Source organism: Thamnophis sirtalis, unplaced genomic scaffold (genome assembly GCF_051295495.1).
Source record: "Thamnophis sirtalis isolate CommonGarterSnake01/CBP01778 unplaced genomic scaffold, rThaSir2_p1.2 scaffold_1, whole genome shotgun sequence".
Classification (NCBI taxonomy): Eukaryota; Metazoa; Chordata; class Lepidosauria; order Squamata; family Natricidae; genus Thamnophis; species Thamnophis sirtalis.
Genome location: NW_028261381.1, coordinates 104969707 through 104989593, shown reverse-complemented (window position 1 = coordinate 104989593; position 19887 = coordinate 104969707). Strand labels below are relative to the sequence as shown.

The following is a 19887-nucleotide window of genomic DNA, read 5'->3' as shown; positions in this document are numbered from 1 at the left end:
CAGGCAAACATAACCTTGATTGACCCTGTAGCCAATTCCTAGCCCGTACCTATTGCTTTGGTGCTGTCCTAAATTATGGTGTGCCACTCTGATAGGCAAGGAGATAGCATGCTTCTATTGCTGCCCTCCTTTAAAGTGTGGAGGAACATTAAGCAGTTGTCACAAAGCAGAACTTGATGGCTTCCATAACCTGGCTTATCTGTCTTTCTGCCCATTTTCCAAGTTCAAACAAGATAAAATGCAGTGACATGGGAAGATGTCATAGCAAGAATAGGTCCAGAGAGAAGCAGGGCAGATTGTGCCATAATTTTGCAACTAGAGAAGAGCAGGCACCCACTAGTTTCTTGAAAGAAGGAATAGTCTGGTAGGATCTTTTCAAATACACATTATTACTGTAAAAGACAATAAATAAGCTTCATCAAATGCATTGGAGTGACTGAACTGATGTAGGATTTCAATTGGGATGGGGAAAATGTTTCTATTTCAGACTAATAATTCCTACCTAATAGGTCTGAAGCTACCAGACTCCTCATTTTTGACGACTATAGATTAACATGTTTTGTTCTGTAGTCACTAGCTGCTGAGTAACCATTATTTTACTTGAAGTTTAAGTAATAAACCAAGAAATGCCTGTTCAACATCTCCTGATTTTTCAAATACTGCAGTGAGAGAAAACGGAGGCTATTATTTTTTGTACTACAGATGCATTTTAAAATACTGTTAACATGGATCAGTATAAACATAAGCACCATTCTTTCTTGAATGAAAGTATAGAGACCTGCTCTCCTCTCTTTGCTCTTATTGGAAGAGAGAGAAGCTGGTATCAAAAAGAGAGAACAAGAGGAAGCACAGATGTGAAAGGAACTCAGGAAATAAAGTGCTAATGGAAAGTGCAAACAGAAAGAGAAATAATTGCAACAGAGGATAGGTGATAACCACAAAAGAAGGGTGAGCTCATATTTCCCAACACACCTAGGAAGCATATCTACATGTAACATGTACAAGTATAATAGGTAGCAAATGAAATACGTTTTACACATTCTGAGTCAGTGTTAGAATAAGGGCGTTGGGGAATACTTTTTTATTAATGTATTATACGTTATAGTTGAGAAGGTGAGATAAGACCAACGTTGTGAAATAAGAAGGAAAAATTGGCATTGTTAAAGCCAAGGTGGCGCAGTGGTTAAATGCAGCACTGCAGGCTAGTGACTATGCCTTTGTTAGATGAGCACACAAGTCTATATCACAGGAAAGGAAACTATCAAGCATTTGAGTGTCTGCAGACCAGTGCTGTTAGATTAGAGATATAAGCCTCTAATCTGGTCACTGCAACAGGGTACATTAAATGGATTTGTCATATAGTGGATGCCTGGTTGTTGAATAACTTTTCCTGATTATATTGTACATTCTGGTTTCTACATTTTCCATCAAGTAGAATGCTGAAGATGGTCTGTTACAACATAGAATCACTGCCTGCAGAGAATAAATAAAAGGAAATTAAAAAGGAATTCTGTGTTACTAGCTTTTCAAAAACATCTAGCTATTACGTAAATGTAGACGCATTCTCAGGATGTCAAGCAATATCACTTGAAATTACAACACCCTCTCAAAGAAGTTATTTTAAGATTCCGCAGCTAGAATCAGATGGGTTTCATTTTAAAGTAGAACATTATGTAATTCTTAACCCTACTATGCAAGATGTCATTGACATACTCTAAATTTCAGAATGAACATATAGATTCCAGACAGAAATCCTTGTTAGGGAATTTTACTTATCACCATACTTTCTTTCTGGATATTTTACTTTTCAAAAATAGATTAAACAAAATGTCACACTGTAATCCTGATTTCTCAACAAGAATGCTGTCTTAATGACCAAGCAGAATATCAGAGATTTTGTATTTTTTTAAAAAATAACACTTGAGCTGCATAGTAGCATTAGGAGTGTGCAGCTTGGAAACAGATGTAACTGCAATAATGGGTCACAGGTACTCCAACTTTAAGCTTTTAACATCACTTCCAAATCACTGCACAGTCCTATAGAATATGTTTAAAACTCACCAGATTGTTTTGAGTAGTTGTTCCCTTAGTTATTTTGATTTATTTTGGTTTATTTTACTATTATTTCTGCAAACCTTGATCTAATCTTGATCTAAATGTGCTGGTATTTCCCTCTAGATTTTTGTTTGTTTGTTTAGATTTTTATTCCACCTTTTTTTTCATATACAGGTAGTCCTCAACATGATCACACTTGTTGGTATGTGAGATGTTTGTTAAATGAATTTTGCCCCATTTTCTTGCCACTTTGGTTAAATGAATCACTGCAGTTGCTAAGTTAGTAACATGGTTGTTAAGTGAAACTGAATTCCCCATTGACTTTACTTGTCAGGAAGTCACAAAAGGGGATCTGGGACACCGCAACCATCATAAATATGGGTCAGTTGCCCAGCATCTGAATTATGATCATATGACCATGGAGATGTGGCAATGGTTTTAAGTGTTGAAAAATGGTCATGTCACTTATTTCAATGGCCTTGTAATTTTGAACAATCACTAAATGAACTGTTGTAGGTTGAGGACTACCTGTACAACTGAAGGTGGCAAACCTATTTATATACCTTTCTCCTCCTATTTTCCTCACAACCATGTTTTGAGGTGAGTTGGGCTGAGAGAAAATGGCTGCCCCAAGTCACCCAGCTGGGTTTTCATGCCTAAAGTGGGACTAGAATTCAGTCTCCTGGTTTCTACGCCAGCATCTTAACCACTACATCAAACTGGTTCTAGTTTGTTGAGGCCTCACTTTTAGATCCATTTTTGCAAGGCCTTACCAGTTGATTTTAATATTTGAAGGATGTTTGTTTCAATTGCTTTAATCAATAGGTCAGTGGAAAGAACAATTATAGTACAGTAGAACTGAGGGCTAATTTCCCTATTCCTGCTGTATAATGCCTCCTGATAATAATCAGAAAGGAATGCATGTTGTTTGTAATGCTCTGCTGTTATCCTTTTTTGTTTTATTATTACCTTTTAGAATACCATTATTTTGTCCATCCACTCCAGTAAGGACTAATGAGTGTTCATTACACATAGGCATTTCTCCTTTTAGATGTAATTCTTCCATCTCAATTGATAATTATTTATATCCACACTTCCAGATTACTTGACAGGTTTGGTCAGACCAATGTGTTCAAGGTAATCTTGATGGTCATACAATAAAAATACAATACTCTTTTAACCTGACCAAGGTCATTCTGCAGGCTTTGAAATATGCATCATTCATAACTCCTTCTAGATTTTTGACTGCATGCAAGATAATAGTTATGACTGAATTATTAGCCAAATGCCCTCTATAAATAATATAGAGAATATTAAATAGCATGAAGCAATGGTCCGATTTGGTACAAGGCAGATCTTTACATCTCTTTATATCTCTAAAGCTGACATTCAGCAGGAATATCTTCAGTACCAGTTCTTTCTCTGGGCTATAAGGCTGAGCCTCATTAGTACTTAGATGATAGACAATTGGGGAATTTAATGTCTAGATTTAGGCTAGAATAGGAAGTTAAAAAAAACAAAGATGAAGTTAATAGAATTACACTTCTGTTCTATTGACAAAAATACCCTTAGCATGAATATTGATGTAATAACCAGGAATCATTTTGAGGGCATATTTATCTTATGATTCACAAATAATGAGTGGATATTATTTCCAAAAGGCACTCATCTCAATGTGATAAAACTGGAAGGAACAAATCTCTACAGTCCACTCTCCTGAAAAATGTCCATGTTGGGAAATCAGTGTAAGAGTACAGATACCATATCTGTGATACTTTGTCTTAGTGGAATACAAAGTGAATAATCTTGCTATTTTCTGCAACCAACAATTGGCTATCAAGCCCAACCAGCAGTTATAAATAATAAGATATAGAATATTGAAAGTTTCTGCCATCTAGTGGGGAAAGTATAAGTTTACTAAAATAAGAAAAATGCTGCATATGGTATTATATTTTAAACTCCCCAAATTTTATCTTAAATTTAGATGAGTGCAAGCATGTATGAAATGGGCATTACCTTACATTACAGTTAAGCAGTCATTAATAACTAGTGAAGTAGTACCATCCTGTTTACCTCTCTATGAGTTTGAAAAAATAACAGGCTAATCAATGTACAGTAAGTACTGTATGCTGCTTGAGAGATTGTAAGACACATGAGGTGTCTCACTGCACAATAGAGTGCTACTTCCAAGTATCGATATTCAGTTGGATTTACCCTATATCTATAGTGTAGATATAGCTAAAGTTGTGACAAGAATGTGGTTGATTTAGGAGAATAGAACATATGTATTTCACCAGACTACTGTACAAACATTCATGGCTGGCACCAGCTTCAGATTATGATTTAAAAAATCCTCTAATCATTGACTTCAAGTATACAGGTAGTCCTCAATTTAAGACCATAACTGAGCTTTGCAATTACTGTCATAGGTTGTGATAAAGTGGACAGGCTGGACCTGTTTTTATTACCTTTTTTGCAGCAGTCATTAGGGGAATATGGTGGTCGTAAAGCAAATGCTATGGTTATTAAGGGAATGCCATGATCATTAAGTGAACAACAGGGTCATTAAGCAAACCCGTTGTTCACTATGAGCTGTTTTTTTCTGGAAACCAGAAGTGGATGCTGGTTGCTGGCAAAAATATTGTAAGTTACAATCACCTGACCATTGGACACTGCAATTGGCTGTAAATGTGAACTGTTTGATAAAGCACCTAAAATGTGATCACATGATGGGGCAACTGTCAGATCTTTGGAATTGGATTTTAAATACCTTGGGCGGGGGTGATAGTATTGTAATTTCAAATGCTCACTAAGCTACCAGATATACTGTAAGTTGAGGATAACCTATATTCTGGCTCTAAAATGAGAACATTACAAAATCTTCTTGCCAAACCCTTAGGTACTCCAAAGACAAATACTCCAAACTTATTTACCCATTTTCAGCTGTGACGGACTCCTGCCAGCAAAAAGGAGCTAGCTCAGTTTTCACTGGCAGAGGCACTTCACTGTTTCCAGGGTGGCCCTGGGCCTTGAGTTCCATAGGCAGGATCCGGCCCCCGAGCCTTGAGTTTGACACCTGTTCTGCAACATGTTAAGTTTCCCACGTAGGCAAATACATACAGCTGAACTATCTATCAGAAAACACCACACAGTTTCTCCTAATCATTGGTGATGTTGATTGAGCGTTCATGACGGCAGGATCATAATCTAAATGTACAGTGCAGAAATTATTGCCATATTTAAGTAAATTCTGCAACAACATCCAAGGGGGAAATATGTTCACAGCCAAAGTGGCCTCCTATGTCCTCCATAAAAGGAAAGGGTATATAATAAAGAAAATAAGAGTACTCAGAAACATCAGGTACCCTATTCTTATTCATTCATAACAGCAGAAAGTAAGAAATTACCATGATAGAAAGATGCAACCTAAGTAAAAGAGATTGAAACATATTTTTTTAAGTCCTGAGAAAAGAAGTAATATTTGGAAGTAGCTCTGGCAGATACATCCCTGATTCATTGGAATATAAGAAAGAGGAGAAGGGCGCAGAGCCAGGCTTCTATTATTGCAATAATAATAACCAATCTCAACAGCAATAGTTCTAGTCTTCCTGTGAAGTTGATTTCCTGATCTGATCCAGTGGTGGTGACCATACCTGTATTTCAGGGGTGAAATTCAGCAGGTTCTGACAGGTTCTGGAGAACCAGTAGCAGAAATTTTGAGTAGTTCAGTAGTTTGGAGAACCGGCAAATACCACCTCTGCTGTTATAGAATGGAGATTTTGCAATATCCCCTCCCCAGGAATGGGGAGGAATGGGGTTTTACAGTAACCTTCCCCTGCCATGCCCACCAAGTCATGCCCAAAGAACTGGTAGTAAAAAAAAAAAAAGAATTTCACCACTATTTTATTTGTGCTGCTAATCATCCCTTCATGACCAAAGGCTGCTTCTCCATGGGACTCATCCTATTTTTGTTTCACTGAAGCCATAATAGCCCAAGTGGGTTACTAAAAGTGGTCCTCAGCTTACAATTATTCATTTAGTGACCGTTTGAAGTTAACAGTGGAATAAGAAAAAAGGACTTTTGAACATTTTTCATACTTACAACATCCCCATGGTCAGGTGATCAAAATCTGGATGCTTGGCAACTGGCATGTATTTATGATAATTGCAGTAACCTGGAGTTATGTGATTACCTTTAGCGACCTTCTAACAAGCAAAATCAATGGGGAAGCCAGATTCACTTAACAAACCATGTTAGTAACTTAACAACTGCAGGGATTCACTTAATAACTGTGGCAAGAAAGGTTGCAAAATGGAGTAAAATTCACTTAACAAATGTTTCACTTAACAACGGAAATTTTCGGCTCATTAGTCGCAAGTTGAGGACTACATGTATAAAATATCATTTTTTTAAAAATGAATGTTTTTCAGGCATCTGGTGATGAACTGGATTTTGCAGTCCTCTTCAAGAACAGTTTGTCCCACAAGGCAAGGATAATTCCCATTCTGAAAGCTCATAAAACCTGACAATTTCAGAAGATCTTTGGGACTTGAGTGGCATAGATTTCCTAGTGCCAGAAATGATACAATGTTTTTTTTCTATTATTAATTGATATTATCAACAGTAATTACATAACACATTTGTTTTGTTGCAAGCTATTGTTACTGTCGCATTAGTTATAGCTTTTATTCAGCACTTAAGAGTCAAATGACTTAAAGTGGTGTAGAAACTCATTCATTCAATAATGTATGTTGAGAATTAGATTCGAAGGTAGGTACATAAGAGAGACACCTGAAAGAGGAAGAAAAAGAAGGTATACTGGAGTACGGGTAGACAAAACAGCAGGAAGAAACCGCTCTGCAAATCACTGGGAATAAATAAACAAAAAGGATTTATTGGCCCTTGCAAAAATTAATCTCTGATGATTCAAATACTCCTACATGTATCTTCTTAATCTCCTTAAAAAAGAGCAACAAAAAGGAAGTTCCAGAACAGAAAGTCTTCCTTTATATTTTTCATCTAGTGTGGTCATTTATCTAATACCAGAATGAGGAAATGCGTCTCTTGAGGACAAATTTGCAAAGTTATTTGAATACACCATTTTATAATTGTAGTTCATCTTTTAAGGCTCTTGGCCTACAATGTACTAAGTTACACTATCCTTGAAAAATGCAACATCAAACTGTAAAAATCCAATCAAATTAGAATTAGGGTGAGTTAATGCTTTGTATATTACTTCGCATTTTACTTAATAATGGATTTATTTATTTATACAGATGTTTAAAATATGAGTGAAATTGAATGAAAACTACAGCCTGATATTGCTGAAAAAAACGGCTTTGTTTTCTCCTATTAAGCTTTGTCATATATAAAAATATTTTACTATGCTCAACTAATGATTTATTCTTCTTGTATTTGTACTTGTCCAGATTGTCTGGGATGGTTCCACCACAAAACCGCGTTCGACTAAAGGGCGCTCGACGAAACCGCGTAGCTGACATCATCACAGGGTGACAACAGCACGGAGACAGAAGCACGCTGTAAACGCTAAACCTAAAATTAACCCCTAAACCTAAACCTAACCCCCCTAAACCTAATCCTAAACCTAATCCTAAACCTAACCCTTAACCTAACCCTAAACCTAATCCTAACCCTTAACCTAACCCTAAACCTTATCCTAACCCTAACCCTAACCCTTAACCTAACCCTAACCCTTACCTTAACTTGAATCAGCTTGCTTTCAAAGCGCTATTTAAAGCGCCCTTCTTTCTCCGCGCTCGCTGTTGTCGCCCTGTTGATGACGTCAGCGACGCGATTTAATCGGGCACGCTTTAGTCGAGCGTGGTTTTGTCGTGCCACGGTCTGGGATTCTCTCAAAGCCCTCCACTGATTCATAACTATTTTTGAAAATAACTTTTGTTTTTTAAAAAAATGTGCCATTTGCATGGACACTCAAAACTTTAGCCATCTTCAGTGGATCATGGGACGTGAGAAAAACTACAGCAGTGTGTTACCACAACAGACCTGTTAAGGGGGAAATGAGACTACTGTATTTGTGGTTGGCTATTGAAAAACTCTGAACATTCTGCTATTTTTGAAGGAGGAGACTGTTTCATTTTTCTTTTCTTTTTTTCATTGGACTCCACGACTGTGTCTTGGCCTGTGGTTTTCAAAAATGGAAACTATACGCACATCACAACATCCTCACTATTTGCACTCTCCAAGAGCACCTAGGAAACTCAAAATCTCTTCCTTGGAGATGACAGCAATTTCTGCAAAGCAAAAGTGTTTGAGAACTGACTCCTTCCCCTTCATTACCACACTGAGGACACAGAGAAGGAAATTTGCTTCCTGAGGAAGAAGGCTGGTGTCCCTAGTACCATTCTCAACAGACACAGGATGCTCTTTTGTCACTTCAGCCTGGAAGGGATCCTTAAGAAGGACAACACTCCAGACTTTCCTGTCTCCCCTCCCTCGGAGAGTTCCTCTCTCTTCTCCCAACACTCCACATCCCGCTATGCTTCCATGTGCTAATAAAGCCCTTCCTGTCTCCAGAGGAACAGATTGCCTGCTTGCCAGCCTGGCCACCCACTCTATGTGTCCCGGCTGAACAGGCCTACCTTCCTACACGCAGCCGGCGAAGGGCCCCCAAAGGGAGAGGAAGGGAGGAGCGGGGAGATATGGCAAGGCAAAGGCCCTTACAATAGCAGGATGTAAACAACGGCTCTCCCGTGGAAGAGCAGACCAGGGCGTCAGCCCAGACGGCAAAAGGAAACCAGACGAGGCCATCCCCGCTTAAAAGTACCTGGCAGTGGCGTTTTTCCCTGGGGGGCTCCGCGGAACATCCCAAGACCGATGCCACCACATCTGCCTTCTTCGGGGACAGGCCCTCTTCGGCAGGTCCTCTTCAGAAGGACGAGGCCCCCCTGGTCCCCCTTGCGTTCCTCTTCTTCCCGCCCCCGCGGATGGGCTTCGGAGTCATCGCCCGGGGCGCAGAGACTCGCCCGCTCCCTGCCATCGGTCCTGCAGTTCGGGACAGCGGCTTTGTTCCCACTCTCTCCCCGCCCGGTTCCTCTTTTTATGTGCTTCCTGAAAGGTAGCTGCTAGTGGCCCAAAAGACGGTCGCGGTCCCACGCTGTGGAAAACATGGGCGCGCGCGCACCCCACACAATTACAGCCCCGGAGACTCTCGGAGGGAAGCCTCTGCACAAGCCCGGGCGAGTGAGAACAAGTTCCCGCCGTTACGAAGGCTCCGGGATGAGGGACGGAACCCTCGCTGCAGGACAGTAAAGCTCCGTCTACCAGAGGCAGCCAGGCAGCCGGGTCTCTCGCTCTCAGAGGGAGGAAGGGCCAGTTGGGAGAGGGGCTTTGGTCCTGCGCTCTCGCCACGCTAGAAGTAAGCGACGTCTTCTCCAATCTGGCGCCCTCCAAGGCACGGCCAGCCCAAAGGTCCCATGATCCACAGTTGGCGGAGCTAGTCACGATGCTACTTTTTTTTTAATCTCAGCTTTTTTCCTGGAGCTCAAGGCGGCATAGACTATCATTTTCATTTTCTCCCCAGTCCTAGACCAATAATGTAAACAATTTCCTATTGGGAAGGCGCGCTTTCCTCCATCTGGGTTACCTGAGACTTTTTTACACGAGTCTCTGGTGGATTAACAATTTGGGATGAACACCCTGTGTGGAAGTAGGAATGGATTTCCAGAGGGTGGGAAATTGCAGACTACAGGAGCATTACTCAGGTGATCCCGAGGACACAGATAAACCTCCAAGTGCTTCAACCACCCTAAAGGATGCAGATTACCAGCTGTCTGCAAGGAATATACGGTAAATCCCATTCCCCACCATCCAGTCCAGAGCCGAAGAAGCTTCTTGGATGTGAAGCAAAACATCTTCAAAAGAAAAAAACAAGAAAGTCCAGTTGCCTCCTGAAAAAGCACCTTTGGGACAACTCTGACCTGGATGACAGAATCTCTACAAACTTTTAGTGGGCTAATACTTTTATTTACTTACCCCGCAGTTTGAATCTATAAGTCAAATTACAGACTTCCTTGCAATAGTTTCTAAAGGAACAAAGATGTCTAGCAATTGCAGTGAAACATATGTGACATCTTAGAAACCAACATGTCCAAAAGTTTGTTCTGGGAGCAGCGATCATTTTGTGAATGGTGATACTGTTAATACTGTTGCTGTTATTGTCCATACATACAGTACTACTTTTGAAGTTCTCTTTGATGCCAGTCACTGTTTGCCATTTCCCACCCCGCCCACCCACACTCTGCATTACATTTTTGCATCTCAGCAAAAGAAAGTTTCCCATAAATATCTGAGTCGTAAAGACTTTTTTGTGATAATTAAGGGTGTTTGCTCTCTTAAGGGCATGGAAGGCGGACCTCTTATTTTACCAATTTTATAAATAGGGAAACTGAATTAGAGAGATGGCCAAGTCAACCTCATTCAATAACAGTGGCTTTCTCCTCATGTTCCAACATCAACATCAGCCAAAAACAATAGCCAAAACCAACCCACTCAAATGCTATTATTCCGTCAGAGTTACTGTATATTTTCTAACTTCAGAAGAATAAAAAATAACCAACCCACTCAAAATGCTATTATTCCCTCAGAGCTACTGTATATTTTCTAACTTCAGAAAAAGGAAATGGAAGAGTTAAAGGACAAATACATATGTAGCTGTGTATTTTTAAATTAATACATGACTTTGGGAAAGGGAGAACTGAAATGGCATTCACCTTTATTCACATGGTACCAAACCAATTTTGAGGAAAACATCACAGTAATTCAATATCTATGCTAGAATACTGTAAATATGCGCTCTGCAAGTTATTTCTGGGAAATGGCCAAAAAAAATTCAGTGGTTGCAAAATGCAGCAGTTAGAATTCAACTAGGAACTAGTTTTACTTATCACATCAGTTTCACAATATAGTACTTTGGTTAACTGACAATTTCTTTCTGAATTGTGGTTTCTCTTTTTTTCCTCTTCAAATGCTTTATTCCCCCCCCCCCCATCCACTTTATTAATGTTAGGGACCTGGATATTTGAAAGGCTGCGTTCACTCAATTAAATTGATGAAATAAATAAATAATATGGAGACTGATTGTACATTTCACTTTTCAGTACTCAGATGGCCCTCGTTCTATGTCTTAATAACAATTATTCAGAGTAATATCAGGTTATAGAATTTTTGTCTCCAAACAATTCCTTATTTAAAAGAAGTAATTTATTTCTAGAATTTTTGGTTTGTCACAATGGCAACCCATTGGTCTGGTTTCTGCTTATTTTATGATTTTATGTCTGCTTTATTGATTTGTATTGCCTTTGGAATATGCCATTCTTGAGAGCCCTGTACTGGACTCAAAGATGGGAAATATACATGAAAGTGAAGCTTAAAAGGTTCCACTGACTTTATCTTGCAACCTTCACATATTGAAAACAAATTAAAGTTACATGTAGTAAGTTGTAACCCCTATAGTGAGTGCATCTCCAAGATTTCATAGGATGTTAGGTATACAGAAGAAAAATATCATGTGCAGGAATCATGTGATATGCCAAAAATTCCATAAGGAATTGAAAAGCATACAGGATAGAGATCAGGAAAAGCATAAGGAGAACTCATGGGAGGAAAAAATACACTGGCAGTTACTGAATGTCAAACCACAGAATTTTATAACCTGCATGTTCTTGCAAATGGCAATGGAAAAATAATAACAGCTATTTTCATGCCCAGAAAATGTTCAGGCCTTTTACAGCCCTTCTACAGATTTCATCAGCATAAATCAAATTGTCAGCAATAAATACCTGCTGATAGTCAGGCAATCTTTTGAGAAGATGATACTCATTTTTATCTCTGAAATCCCCAGACATAGGTTTCACATACAGTATGTAAAACTTGAAAAGCTATTGTTTTTTTTTAATGTTGCTGGATGTTATTTATGTTGCTGGATGTTATTAATCTCCATACCCCCACAAAAATAAATCCAAGCTCTCTAGGTTTCTGGTAGGTACAGAGTAGGATATAAAGAAGCAGCAGTGTAAAATAAAAAATGTTTTTCTGATCATTCCACCACAATATATAGCCATCACATCAACAATATCCCAAATAAGAATCAATAATCTGGGTGTTTACCCAAAGCTAAATTATAATTACACTAAATCTTCAATTCAAAATCCTTATGGGTATCAGCAGAAAGGATAGTGGGGAGAAAATTACAAAATGTGGGTGAAGATATGATCAGATAAATGCGATAATTTACAGGTAATGCTCAGCTTATCACCATAATGGACCTGGCCCACTACAGTTGCAAGTCATGACGATTGTTGAATGAGGTGCCCATATGATCGGCTCAGTTAAGAACCTTCATTTCCCCAATCTGGTCATTAAGCAATCATGTGGGTCATTAAACAGAGCATGGGGTGTCTCTGGAGTGGGGGAGACCCTGATAGGCCTCAGGGTCACTGCAACAACTGTCCAGTTCTCACATGACCTGTGGGAGACATGGCATCAGGCAACCTCTGGGGCTCCAGAGATCATGTTGGAGAAGGAGAGCAAGCCATTGTGCCCCTGAGCCTCCCTATACAGTGGAGACTATGTGGCTCTGTTCCAGAATTGGACACCATTTAGGAAGTGGTCCGAATTAACTGTGGCTGTTCTAAAATGGCATTTGCTTCTGGGATGAGGCTGAATGTCAGGGTTTCAAGTAACACCTCCAACGAAAGAAAACTCTGAGGCTTGAAGTTCCTCTAAGTTACATTTTATTAGAGATGTCGTATTGGCGCATTTGGGAAAACCCAAATCTGAAAGCTTCCAGTTTTTCCCCACCCAAAAGAAAGTTCAAGTCCCTGCCCAGCACTCACATGTCCATCACATGATCCAATCAGGTATCATCCAAAACAGGAGATGCCTCCCAGTTACACCATCACAGCTGCAGGGCAACATGTCCTTGACTCTGAGAAAAGAATGTTATTCTGACTCTATATCACCTATACTCCTTATAATCCTCCTCCAATTTTCCTATAGTAGAAAATGTAGCAGGCCTGAAGGCCCAATGTAAAAGATGGCTTCCCGGTCTGACACTGTACAGTTTCCGTTGTGTGAGAAGGTTGTGCAGCGAAATCCCTGTTTCCAGAAGGCGATCTATAATATTGAAAAGGTAACAGAGGTGGGTTCCTATCGGTTTGGACCAGTTCGGCTGAGTAGGTAGTAACTTGGCCTGCCAAGCCCGCGAATTGGTTCTCTTGGTGGTGCCATCTTGTTTTTAGTACTATGCATTAACGTGTAGTGCGCATCAAGTGTGCATGTGCACGCAGTGCTTCCCTGAGCGAACCGGCAGTAGCAGCTGCCGGAATCCACCCCTGATAGGTAAGTGACCAATTGGTGATGGGATGGGGAGGAAGGGGTAGGATTCTTGGGCGTGGGAGGCAAGACAGACTTACAGGGTGTTACAGCAGTCATAACGTAGGGCAGTGTTTTTCAACCTTTTTTGTGCAAAGGCACACTTTTTTCATGAAAAAAATCACGAGGCACACCACCATTAGAAAATGTTAAAAAAATGTAACTCTCTGCCTCTATTGACTATAGGCGGGTATTTTTCCCACGGCACACCTTACACTATGTCACGGCACACTAGTGTGCCGCGGCGCAGTGGTTGAAAAACACTGACGTAGGGTACACGTTCTAAGTCATTCAGTTCATTCATTCAGCTATCACAATTTCAAACCATTGCTGAACAAACAATCATTACCGTAAGTCATGGATTACTTTCATATACTTGCATCAGACATATAACAACATATATGTCATGATGTCGCCATATAAGTGTTATTTTTACAGCATCATAGCAGTTTTCTAAGGATATCATCCATCAGATAGAAACAGTAACTGCTGTAATTTTCTGCAATGGCTATTGGCACACAAGACTGTTTCAGGCTTGCTGTATCATGTCAGTTATCTCTAATGATTTTTCAAATCTATTGACAGGATGTAGTGCAAGAGAATTTGAGATTCTTACATCTAACTCTCCAGAGACGTGATAATTACAAAACATCATGGTATCACACTGGCCCATTTTTAAAAATTTGACATGCTCAAATAATGTTCCTTCTTTCAATTATATTCAGTGGTCTGTGGTAGTATAATAAAGAGGTAAAGAGAATCATCTTTTGAGGTACTATTTAAAGAGGTTAAAGATCAAGATTCTTAAAGTAAATGGATTACAAAGTTTATTAATTTGATGAATACTAAAGTAAGTTGTTTCTGGTCTCTTAATGGCCTTTTATTTGACTAGGGGTAAGACTTTAAAGACTTGTTTATAGATACTGTAAGAGATATCATATGAGAAAATATTTTTTTGCTGTATTTTTAGACGAAGTGGTGTTACTATGTTAAAACTAAAATAAAGGAATAAAAATTGATTTATTTGATATATGTATATGTGTGTATGTGTGTATGTGTGTGTGTGTGTGTATGTATGTATGTATGTATGTATGTGTATGTATATATATATATATATATATATATATATATATATATATATATATATATATATATATATATATATATATATATATATATATAAAATTTTCGTAATTCTTAATGAACTTTTGCTGATTAGAACTGAATGATGAGTCTTTACAATGTATTTATTGATAAGAGATATGTGAAGAAGAGAGCTTTTGTTGAAATATCAAGGAAGGAAACAAATCATTGAAGTTGTTTGTACTTGTCTTTATGGAAGGGAAAATCACAAGTCTGTGCATGCATGTATTCTTTACTATTTTTCTCCATGTCAATTTTATCAAAAGGCAAACAGAACAATATCAAGTAAGACATTTTGGACTATCCGAACCATCACACAAACTATATTGATGTATTCTAGTAATGTGTCAGCTTTAGTGTTTCATTTGAGCATAAGATGATTTTAACTATGAAGGAATATGTTATGTACGTATTAAACTGTGTTCTTGTAAGTGAGTTGAAGGGCAGGATTTCCATTTCTAACTATAACAACCAATAGTTAAAAGACTATAGCACTCTGAAATGTTTTCAAGTACTTCACGTTATCCGAGCAATTACTGATATGGAAACTGCACCTCCGGGTTTATCTTACAGAATAGGAAAAGGTTGAACATGAATACATCCTGGAAGAACTTTGGCTGATGACACCATATGGCTATCCACTGTACACAGGGAAGGGATGAATGCAAAATACCATGCCTGAATCCTGCTAAGATGATTAGAACAGAATGTTTCTGCCTTTATTAAAACTGTCATGTTCCATTTTTGATTTATTAAACAATAATAAAATTATTGTTTATATGTATTCTTTTTAAAGATGAGATATTCATATCAGCCTCAAATCTTTGAACTTGAAGTCTTGAAGCTGGGTCATTTCAATACAGTACAAAAAGCAGGCATCCTAGCAATTTATTTTTTATTTTTTGCCGTAGGACACTTTGGAGATTTGATCGTGATCATTCCTGAGATAATAAATTCTTTTCTAATCCATCCCTCTCTCAAGCCATCTTTCAAACAAACTCATTTAGCTTTATGGGATTTGCAAATAGTCAGGCTACAGTTACCTTATTACAGGTTATGAAATGTGACAATATAGACAGCATCACAGAATCCAAGTCAGCTAGTCCAAACAGCCAAGTCAGCATGGCCATATTTCAGAATGTCTCATATCATTTCACCCAGGCTATCTGTAGATTTTTGTACCAAGCCTCCTTGATTAACACAGCATCAAGTTACAGCCAGTGGTTAAAATGTAATCGCCAGATTGTTCCTTTGCTCAGTTCAAATGCTGCATGAAAGAAGCGGTGCCCACCAGCCGGGAGGAGAAAGCACTGCCATATGCAGGGTAAGAGAGCATACTACTAAGCAAAGGGCAACGAGCTGAATGAAGAGGTGGAATTGGCAGGAAGAGAGCAGAACTGAGATGTGCACCATGTGTTGGTTCCTGCATGTGTTCAGCCTCTTCAAAAAGTCTCATCCAGCAAAGGAAGAAGGAAGCATTAGCAAGTGAAAACCATCTGTCAGAGGAGAAGATTAAAAACATGGGGGCGACTACCTCAAATTATTCAGCAAACAAAACTGCCTGCAAGTGGGCTTAGGAAAGCTTCCTGGCAGAACTGTGTTGGCCCTTCCTCATGGAAGGGAGTGTGAGGGAGTTGCCTCACACAACAGATGAAGGCAAGTGTAGACGGGGCAGCAGAAGCTGCCACCTGGCTTTTCAGCTCTCTTGAAGGTCAGAACTACGTGTTCCATGTGGGCTGCTCTGCATCTGGTTTAAATAGCCCGGCTCTCTCAGTTTTCAAGTAAGAGAAAACCGTCTTGTGCTTTGTATACTGGGGCGGTTCTCCTGCATATATTGTACACTTGGGATGGACAGCACTTTGGAACCATATGCTAAAAGGTGCTTCAAGTGTGCAGGATCATAGGGAAGATGGCAAGTTGGAGGGGGGCGAAAGAAAGGGTGTATGGAGGGTCGAAGAGGTACATTGGGTTTCTATTTTTGGGGGTATTGTTGACAAGAGGAATGGCTGTGTTTATTGTTTAATGTTATATGGCCCCGGTTATGCACAGTATATATGTGACTGTAGAAATGAAAATGGAAAATAAAAACACATTTACACAGAAAAAAAAGTGTGCAGGATCATGAATCTAGGTCTAAAACGTATGAAAGAGATTCTGTGCAATCCCAGAAAAATATTCATTTTGTTTAAGGAGCTGTGGACAAGCACTAAATCTGTGATCTCCCACCCTACAAAAATGGTTTGATATCAAATCCAAACTGTTGCATTGTAACATACCATGTTATACAGTACTTTCCTCCACTCGACAGCAGTCACTTGTGCAGAGCAAGAGTTGGTCTTACTCATAGAGAGGAGAACAAAATAAACTATAATGAGTGCTAGTGAAGTAAAGCTAACAAGTCTGGTAATGCTATACATATTTCTATTGTATGTCAAACTCTCCTTGATCTACCACAAAAGTTATTTAAGAAGAATATATGCAGCTCAGGATTGAAATGAGGGGTCCTTGGTGTTCTCTGTGCTTGGTCGTTTTCTTGCAGATGTTTCATTACCCAAACTAGGTAACATCATTAGTGCACAGATGATGTTACCTAATTTGGGTAATGAAATGTCTGTAAGAAAACAACCAAGCTCAGAGAGCACCAAGGACTCCTCTATACAAAATCTGTTAAGAGTAGGCAGAAGAGGCACTGACCTGGAAATCAAGGCTATTACATTCCTTCTCAAAAGTCCCAAACTTTCCACTTTAAGTCTGAGGTAGTATATACTTTCCCTAAACTGCTAAATTCCTTTGCTCCAGGTCCTGTTGGAACTATAGTAAGCTGAACCATCTTTAGCAAAGCACAGACAATGATAATACCTCTATACTTGCAGCAATGTCCGCCTAATACTATGGCACTGTGATTTTCCTTGGATCAGAGGTGATATTCAGCAGGTTCTGACCAGTTCTGGCGAACAGGTAGGGGAAATTTTGAGTAGTTTGGAGAACCGGAAAATGCCACCTCTGACTGGCCCCACCCCCATCTATTCGCTGCCTCCTGATCAGCTGATCAGGAGAAAATGGGAATTTTACAGTAACCTTCCCCTGGAGTGGGGAGGGAATGGATATTTTACAATATCCTTCTCCTGGAGTGGGGTGGAATGGAGATTTTGCAGTATCCTTCCCCTGCCATGCCCACCAAGCCGCGCCCACAGAACTGGTAGTAAAAATTTTTTTACTCCACCACTGCCTTGGATCATACTTATTTTTCACTTCCCCCAAAACTAAATCTCATTGTTTGAAAAGCACAGTAAATATCAGCTGCACATGGGAATGCCCCTCCCCTTTAATTGGAAACATAATTAAACAGTATTTGGTTTGTTTGTCTGCTGTTTTATGTTCTCTTTACAAATATGTACAGCAAAACCAATGGTTACTACCGCATCCATTCCATTGAGCCTGGTAATCAAGTGTACCTTAAACTCTGGAAAAATGACTCCCTACAACCTAAGTTGAGGGATTCCTACCAGGTGTTGTCCACACAATGTTGAAACTTGATGAGGCCAAGCCATGGATTCACTATACCAAGGTGAAAAAAGCTGCTACCCCAGAAGAATTCCACCCCCATCCACCCACCACAGGGTGTTATCCAGGATTGGACTAGTCTATAGAAGGTATGATATTTGTATTTAAACAACAAAAAAAAGATCAAAATATAAAGATACAGAAAGCCTCTGGATAAAGTTGGCAATATTAACAACCATAGGGACTTCAATGTAGACTTAAAATTCAGGAGCCTGGGGGGAAACAGTTACTTCACAACTGTTGAGGAAATGGCAAGGATGACTAGCAATACTAATTTTGGATATGTGTACATCTTCCACCAGAATCTGGAAAGGGGATGGTTTTAGAAGGTATATTCCATGATAAAGAATGGGAAAACATTCACTTAACAATTAGGAATTGCTCATATTTATGCAGGATTACCAAAGGTAAGGTAAAGCTTCCCCTCGCACATATGTGCTTGTCATTCCCGACTCTAGGGCACGGTGCTCCTTTCCATTTCAAAGCCGAAGCATTTCAAAGCATGACTAAACACCGACGGTGCATGGAATGCTGTTACCTTCCCACCAAAGGTGGTTCCTGTTTTTCTACTTGCATTTTTTTACATGCCTTTGAACTGTTCAGTTGGCAGAAGCTATGACAAGTAACGGGACTTACTCCATTACACGGCACTAGGGATTCGAACCACTTAACTTCTGATTTTTCTGATCAACAAGCTCAGCGTCTTAGCCACTGAGCCACTGCATCCAACTACCAAAGAACTATACCCAAAATGCCACTTGAATAGAAAAGCTGCCCAGAGGCAACTATTACAACCAAATTGTGTTACCTGTGGGGACTCATTGGGTAACTAAAGCAGGATTATGCTTTTCTTACCCCAAAAAACATCTAGCAGCCAAAAGGCGCACCTATGTTGGAATTTATTCAAGGTGTTCCTTAACACATAACATCACTCTAAAAGAGATATGGCATTAGTCATGTTTCTTGCCCCATGTGGAATAAACTGTACTAAACTGATTTATGCAGCAGATATCATGTTTTTACATTGTGAATTAGCCCACCAAACATCATGTCACCTACCCAGGAACCAGAGCCCCTTTTTTGGGACTTGGTTATCCAGGACTCTGGTTTTTGGGTAAGTGACAAGTCTTAAAAATTCTACCGTCTGATTGGAATGGCAAATGCACTTGGGGTTTTGTGGTAACAAGTGTCACACCAATACCTGATTTTATCATAATACCACCAGGAAGTATAGGGATTGAAGAAACAGTCCCAAGAAACCCCAAGAAATTCCAGATGCCTTTTGGAAAATCACCTTGGGGACAACCATGACCTGGATGATTGAGAATCTCCATAGACCTTTTTCCCTAACAAACCCATCTCATCATATCCAAACAGGAAAAACCATTGGCCGAGGACTAATACCCTCTATGGATATCACATTAAATTACAGGAATATTTTACCACTAGGAAACATATTTAGCATGTTCAACAGAACCATCACAGCACTGATGGATCTAAATGAGGAGCAGGCATGAATTAATCAGATGGTACTTCCGAATAGGCAAGCTTTAGACATTGTTTTCGCTGCTAAGGGGGCAGTATGTGCCATTCTGCATACTCGCTATTGCACATATATTAATAACTCTCTGGCTGACATCAACAGATCCATACATGAAATGGAGGAGTTGATGAAAAATAACTAGGACATCTGGCTCATCAGATGTTTACTT

At 39.4% G+C, this 19887-nt stretch overlaps 1 protein-coding gene across 3 annotated transcripts in view; it reads right to left on the bottom strand.

The window, feature by feature from the left end:
* The window catches only part of DGKZ (diacylglycerol kinase zeta), a 151836-nt gene that overhangs the window by 119333 nt on the left and 12616 nt on the right, over positions 1–19887 (bottom strand). Inside the window, exon 1 of one of the 3 annotated variants that reach the window (XM_087720213.1) lies at positions 8862–9325. The exons of the other annotated variants lie outside the window; for them this stretch is intronic. Coding sequence (XP_087576339.1) covers positions 8862–8923 — 62 coding nt within the window. The 5' untranslated portion in view covers positions 8924–9325. Of the gene's footprint in view, positions 1–8861; positions 9326–19887 lie in introns of those variants that run through there. 3 annotated transcript variants of the gene reach the window in all.